This window comes from Asparagus officinalis, chromosome 1 (genome assembly GCF_001876935.1).
Source record: "Asparagus officinalis chromosome 1, Aspof.V1, whole genome shotgun sequence".
Classification (NCBI taxonomy): Eukaryota; Viridiplantae; Streptophyta; class Magnoliopsida; order Asparagales; family Asparagaceae; genus Asparagus; species Asparagus officinalis.
The window spans coordinates 63,416,500-63,423,221 of NC_033794.1; the positions used below are offsets into that span (position 1 = coordinate 63,416,500).

Below are 6,722 nucleotides of genomic sequence, written 5' to 3' on the forward strand. Positions count from 1 at the left end.
AGTCTACGTATTCAGCATCGTAGCAACAAAAATCCATGCCTTTTATGCATGGGGAATTTTATCCCGAAGCCTAAGTAGGGATAAGTCAACGCCTAACACGCGTTGCCGGTTTAGTCTTTCACCTATTGAAAAAGACACCAGAGTATAATTCTGGGGACTTTCATCCCGAATTCTAAGTAGGGATGAGTCAACGCCTAATACGCGTTGCCGGATGCCATATTCCCGTAAGAAATGGCGAAGTCTATGTATTCAAAATCATAGCGTTAAGTCTAGGAGAATTAACTCTCTTAGCGCAACGTTACATGTGAAACGGGTTTTAATAATTCACATGCTAGCCCGATTCAAACGGTAGTCGGTAAAGGCACATCAAACCCGTTGATGGCTGGGGGTTTGCCAAAAATCCCAAAGTCTATGTCTAACACGCATTGCCGGTTTAGTCTTTCACCGATTGAAAAAGACACCAGAATCCAGTCTGGGGAATTTTATCCCGAAGCCTAAGAAGGGATAAGTCATCGCCTAATACGCGGTGCGGGGTACCTTTTCCCTATAAGAAATGGTGAAGTCTATGTATTCGACATCATAGCACAAAGTCTCAGAGAATTTATTCTCTTAGCACAACGTTACATGTGGAACGGATCTAGACAATTCACATGCTAGCCCGATTCAAACGGTAGTCGGTAAAGGCACATCAAACCCGTTGAGGGCTGTATAAATTTTATCATTGCTGGGATCAAAGTAAATAAAGAAATATCATGAAAGAAGCAAATGCGGAGTCTCTAGTAATAGATCAAGTCAAAAGCATATAATAAAAAGCTCGTTAGCCCGAAGGCAACTGACGGCTAAGAACATGGAACTCTAAACTAGAAAGCCTGTCTACGTAGCTCTGCTCAAGTTCTGCCTGCAGACTAGCTCGGACAGAGTCTTCGGAACTGCTTAAGATCTCCGCGGCTTCATTCTTCAGCTTCATCAATCTCTCCTGTGTAGATCCCAGCTTCTCGAGCGTCTGTTCACGAGAACGCTCTAATCCAGCCAGGTCTTCTGCAATAAGAGTAACGGACTCCTCGGCGTGCCTCAAGGCCTCCTTCAATCTAGCCACTTCCTCACGGCCGGAATCCAAAGAGCTGAGTAACTCGGCTCTACCTGTATCCTTCCTCGCCACGGTAGCCATCAGCTGCGCAACAGAATGCTCATGTGATCGAAGCTCGCTGCCGATGGAAGATCTCAGATCGTGCCACTGTGTCAGCTTATGCTCCATCTGAGAGGACACAAAGGAAAAAGCTCCACCAGCCTTCAACTCCTTCAACTCTCGGATCTCTGACTCCAGAACAGTGAAATCGGCAGTGAAGGAATCGGCCAACTCTGGATACCCTTCTTCTCTGAACATCAGCATGTGACGAGAAAAAGAACGCCTGAACTGATCAAAACCGTATCCTCGATGAAGAAGTTTCTCGATCATGCCGTTATAAAAGACTGTAAAAAGGCCGAGGTCCGTACGGAAAATGTCTTTGTCGGGATCGGTATCAGCCAAGAGGGCGCGGACACGCTCATATAGAGATGATCGAGATCCTACAAGAAACAGTGTGGAAAGCTAAGAGATTATCGAATACGATAAGAAAATTTAAAGGCAAATTCCGAGCATACCAAGGCCAACGGAGGTCCCCTCAGGCTGAAATCCGACAGGTTCCGAAATAACTGCAGGAGTAGTCATGGAGGGTATATCAACCCCTGTAGGCAAATCAGTCATACCTCTCGGCTGTGGCGGGGAAACACCGCTCTCAGGCAAACTATCAGTCCCAGAAACTGTAGTGGCATCAGGCACAACGGCTGGTCCTATAGTTACACTTCTTTATTAGTCAAAATGAAAATTTAGACAAATAAGGAAAATCGGGATGATAAGATCGTCTGCATACCTGCAAGTCCGTCACTCTGAGGTGAGCTAGATATGCCGGGAATCGATATTGGGTTAGTCCCAATGTCTGGCACTATAATATTAATCCTTCGTTAGTCAGATAAAAGACCAAGCAAAATAAAGGAAATCAGCTATATACCTGTGAATGAATCACTCTCAAAGGGTGGTCCCACAGTTCCTCTGGTGGCTTGTTCAGCCAACATGTCAGCAAATAATCCAGCGCCGGGCCCCGAGAAACCTGGTGCAGAGGCACACCCCTGTTCCTCGAAACCTACATCATGAAAGGCTCCGTCCTCAGCTGGCTTTTCTATCGCGACATCTGCAGGACAACCTAAATGTTGGAGATATGTATAAGAAGATAAGGAAGAAGGGAAAGCTCAGAAATACCTGCAGCAAGAACAGAAGATTCTCTTTCCCCATGTTTGAGGAGGGTATCATCGGATGTAGATATACCTGAATATGGAACGGTGGGCTCAACACTATTCACCTGTCCAAGATCAATGTTTAGATCGATACCCAGAGAACCGTCACGAAGGGCGTCGCACATCTGCTCCATGAAGCTATCCATATTATCAGAACCAGTGAATACGGGAGACAATGGGAGTTCGCCCTCTTCAAAGAACCCTGGAACATAAAACATGATTATGAATCCCAGAGGGTAAGTCATCTTAAAGCAATGAAAACGACGAAGTATTACCTTCCTCCCTGTCGGCAAAGTCTCCTAAATCCACTTCATAGGAGCGCTGACTAACGTGTGGTTTATGAGCGATCTTTTTCTTTTTCGGAATATCACCCCCTCATAGAACCAACGGGTCGTTCGTGCGTGGACTGGCCACGTGTATCAACCTGGGTAGGAGCTTGGCCACCAGGCCTGAATCTCGCACGACGGGAAGCGAGCGACTCATGGTCGTCGGCTGTCCTACCTGAGATGATAAAGATTATTTCATTAAATGAACCAGATCTTTCGTTGATATCGGTTGAAGTTGAGAAAGGGGATCAAAGAGTATGACAAACCTGCGTCAAGTTCTTCTTGGTCGATATCTATATCCACATACCCCTCCTCAGAAGTCTCGACATCATCGTCAGTAGGAAGGAGCTCTTCACCGTCTTTGCTTGAGAGAGGAGGATTGGCAGACTTTTTCTTCTGTTTCTGAGCAAGCTCGGCTTTACGAGCAGCCATCATAGCAACCTGGACCGAGTGCTCAGACTCTAACTCTGAAAGACTCCTCACACCTATGGATTCATTGGCGGAGAGGAACCACTTACAACTGAGGAAAGTAATCATCGGCTTACGCCTATATGAAGGGAGAGCAAAGTGGGCTCAGGTGCAGCCCACCATAGTCCATAGCCATGCCCGTACGCCATCAATAAGCCCTCCCTCAACCTTCAAACCACGGCTCGGATTCCCAACATATAGTTGGTTATAACCGAACTGACGAGCAAAACGGCAGGGAAGGTAGGGCTCTATGTGGCAATGATTCTTCACCCGGAGAACGAGATACCCAACACGGATGTTCACTAACCAGCGGAAACAACCAACGTCGAGAGCAGTCCGATTAGTTCTGGGTTTCTTCTCATCGGTCAGCACATCACCATAGCGACCCGAAAAGTAGGGAAAACACTTGAAGAACTCCCAGCTCTTACGAACTTAAAGCTCTTGTTGTGCATCGCCGAATTTCTTCCCGAGCCATCTACTCCTCTCCAACAGCTGCACGAAAGGAACGGGGACATCAACAACGCTGGGCGCCGACATCAAGTCAGGACGGTGAAGAACGAGCCACGCCATAAGATACGCATAAGGAAGCTCGACCTTCAGACAAGTAAGCTCGGTCGATGGTTTAGAACCCACCCGTGTAAAACCACTGACCACATACCTAAGCCCGCAATGGATGCCGGCAACCATCGCTGGGAGCAGTGAAAGCTCCCTCCCATAAGCTAGCTGAACTACGGGGAAGAGCACCTCGAGAGGTAAGGCGTCTAAAGACCGGTACGGAACAACACACTTCTTCAACCAGAGGGCAAGGTAGCCTGCTAGCAGAGTCCGGGGCTCGATGGACTTCTGTGCACGGCGGAGGAACGAACGAAACTTGGTTCCTGCAGGAAAAGCTCCCTCAGCACGGGCAATGGTGTAAGAATGAGCCTCAGCCTTCTCCATCAACTCATTAATGGCGGTAGGGGTCAGAACATATAACTCACGAAGGGGCTCGCCGGAGTCGCCCTCCAAATTAGGGAACAGATAGACAGCAAACTGCTTCAAGCTGATTTGCCTTTTCTTCTTCGCTAGAGGAGAAATCTTGATCAAGGAGGTATAATAATGACAAGTGATGTCCCAAAGAGTATCGTGCATGTCGGGAGTATCCTTCTTCAACCATCCCAACTGCTGGTTCGAGGGAAAGTACTCCTGATATGGACAATCCCCCATTGGAAGACCAGAAACCTGATACATCTCATGTAAGGCCAACCCTAACTCTCCGCCGCTGGTCATGAACGTGTTACTGTCGGGCATGTATGTCTCCAACAACGCCAAGAAATGGCGGCAGCTGACCGGAAGTCCGTACATGGTGGCCCGTATAGGTGCATACAATCCTCTGCTCTTCAAATCCTTCTCCCAGCGCCCCAAGACGTAACTGGTCATGCGTGTCCACCATCCCTTGGCTTGTGAGAAAGCCCAACCATAGCATCTGTAATCTGGTGGAGGTAACCTTCTCCCAAGATGAGCCAGACGATTCTTCACAGTAGGAGCAGCTGCTGATACCTCGCCCGGGGGTGCAGTGTCAAGACCCATAATCTCTGGTCAAAGACCATGATATCCAGTAGAACCAGGAATCTTATGATGAGAGGTATATCCACACTGAACTCGCTCAGCATCATAGGTAAGATGCCAAGACATCTGTCGCTCCACGGCCTGTCCCTCCAAATGGGTGAAAGAATATTGACGAGGAACGGAGGGAATATACAGGAGAGCTCCCTCATGAAGATTCAGCCAATGCTCCTCAGTAAGAGTCAACGTAGCAGGATCCTCCGCGTGATCCCCGAACAGGAAACTGGGCTTCTTTAAAGCCTGAGTGGAAGTAGAATCTGCAGTGAAGGAGGCGTCCGTAATCAGCTGGCGTAAGCAATGACGCCCTCCATCCCGTATCAAACGACAGGATTCGTCGGAGCGATCTCTGTCAAACTGAGGGAGTGGACTAACGGCCTGCCTGATGGAAGCTGAAGAGAAGACCTCCCGGCTACAACCAGTATTAGCATGAGGAGGAAGGCTGCCCGCGGGGAACTCGACTGCAAGGATAGAGTCAGAAAGTTCATAACAAGCGAGATAAGATCAGTCACGGGATAATTGGAGAGACGATTTTGAGTGTCCTACACTGGAAAAACGGTATGCATCATCACGTAAATAACGTGGTAACATACACCGACCTATAAGGTGTAGGACGACACAAAATCGCCCCAATATACCAGAAGACTTGAATTAGCCAAGCAAGGCAAGTCCGAAACCTCGACCCCCGCGAAGGAGGGTGTCGGCCCTTCCCGAATGACCCGCGAAGGGGCCAAACGAGGGTATGACAAAACCACCAAGTCCGAAACCTCGACCCCCGCGAAGGAGGGTGTCGGCCCTTCCCGAATGACCCGCGAAGGGGCCAAACGAGGGTATAACAGAGCCACCAAGTCCGAAACCTCGACCCCCGCGAAGGAGGGTGTCGGTTCTTCCTTCATGACCCGCGAGGGGATCAATCGGGGATACAAAAATAAAAAAAATTCCCACCCCCGAAAAAGGAAGCCGCTGGAGGGGAGGATGCTGCAGGAACTTCTTCCTCGCTAGGCTGTGAATGGGATCGACTCCTAGGAAGTCGAGATTGGCGTGGAGGCATCGGAAACCTGCAATGAAAAGCAGCAAGTCAGATACAATCTAAAGTATGAATACGCGAAATTTAAAAGGGAAATTAAGAACTTTAATTAAAATCCTATGTATAAATAGGATTTTATAGTTAAAGTCTAATTAAACCTACAAATTTCGTGCATGCGAAACAATGATTGACATTTTCGCGGTAAATTTTGATGAAATACCCAAAATACCTTTCGTGTTCAAGGCTAAATTCGGGTCAAGGACACGCTCGAGTTGGGTCATGGTCATCATACCTGATCACATAGCACCCCCAGTACCCCACAATTTTGGTTAATCTCGCAAATAAACCCTTTTGTAAAATTTAGCCAATTTTGTAAAAAAAAAAGCCCTCCAAAATTTCAGCCGAAAATTTGCACATAACCCCCTCAAATTGTAGCCCTCTTTTACATATAACCCCCCTCAAGTTTCGGCCTCAAAATTTGCACATAACCCCCTCAGAGTTTAGTCCATCCTTTTTTGAACATATACCCCTCAAGTTTCGGCCTCTTTTTTTGCACATATACCCCTCAAGTTTCGGCCTCTTTTTTTGCACATATACCCTTCAAATTTCAGCCCTCATTTTTGCACATAAGCCCTTCAAATTTCAGTTTCATATTTGCACATAACCCCCGAAAATTTCAGCCTCAAATTTACACAAAAACCCCCCAAATTCGGTCAATTTCTCAAATTCCATACCCAAATTCGGTTTTTCTTCCAAGATTAAAGAGCTAGAGTTGAAATTATCAAGCCATGAACACAATCAATCAAGAAAATTCGGCCAACAAATAAACCCAATACAAATTTCGGATTTCCCCCAAATTTGAAGAACTAGGGTTTTCAATCATTGAACCAAAGCATGAGGAACTAACTAAAATCAAAGCAAGGGAATTGAAGCCATAAAAGAAGAGAGGACTTACCAAAGCTTGGGGA

General features: G+C 47.1%; 2 protein-coding genes across 2 annotated transcripts; both read right to left on the reverse strand.

The window, feature by feature from the left end:
• LOC109835123 lies at positions 719-2,593 on the reverse strand. Its single transcript, XM_020403117.1, has 6 exons — positions 2,297-2,593; positions 2,049-2,228; positions 1,911-1,982; positions 1,642-1,830; positions 848-1,566; positions 719-724 (listed from the first exon to the last, which is right to left on the reverse strand). Exons 1-6 carry the CDS (start codon positions 2,574-2,576, stop codon positions 719-721), a joined length of 1,446 nt encoding a protein of 481 aa, XP_020258706.1. The 5' UTR covers positions 2,577-2,593.
• Positions 2,681-3,213, reverse strand: LOC109825118. The gene is made up of 2 exons (XM_020391855.1): positions 2,924-3,213; positions 2,681-2,832 (listed from the first exon to the last, which is right to left on the reverse strand). The coding sequence occupies exons 1-2, from the start codon at positions 3,192-3,194 to the stop codon at positions 2,699-2,701; spliced, it is 405 nt and encodes a 134-aa protein (XP_020247444.1). The 5' UTR covers positions 3,195-3,213; the 3' UTR covers positions 2,681-2,698.

Excerpts from the sequence above, each read along its gene's own strand:
- LOC109825118 (XM_020391855.1), bottom strand. The coding sequence starts at position 3,194 with ATGATTACTTTCCTCAGTTGTAAGTGGTTCCTCTCCGCCAATGAATCC. Across the intron at positions 2,833-2,923 it reads CCAAGAAGAACTTGACGCAG|GTAGGACAGCCGACGACCAT; the intron begins GTTTGTCATACT and ends TTATCATCTCAG.
- LOC109835123 (XM_020403117.1), bottom strand. The coding sequence starts at position 2,576 with ATGACTTACCCTCTGGGATTCATAATCATGTTTTATGTTCCAGGGTTC. Across the intron at positions 1,983-2,048 it reads TGAGAGTGATTCATTCACAG|TGCCAGACATTGGGACTAAC; the intron begins GTATATAGCTGA and ends TTAATATTATAG. Across the intron at positions 1,831-1,910 it reads TCAGAGTGACGGACTTGCAG|GACCAGCCGTTGTGCCTGAT; the intron begins GTATGCAGACGA and ends GTGTAACTATAG.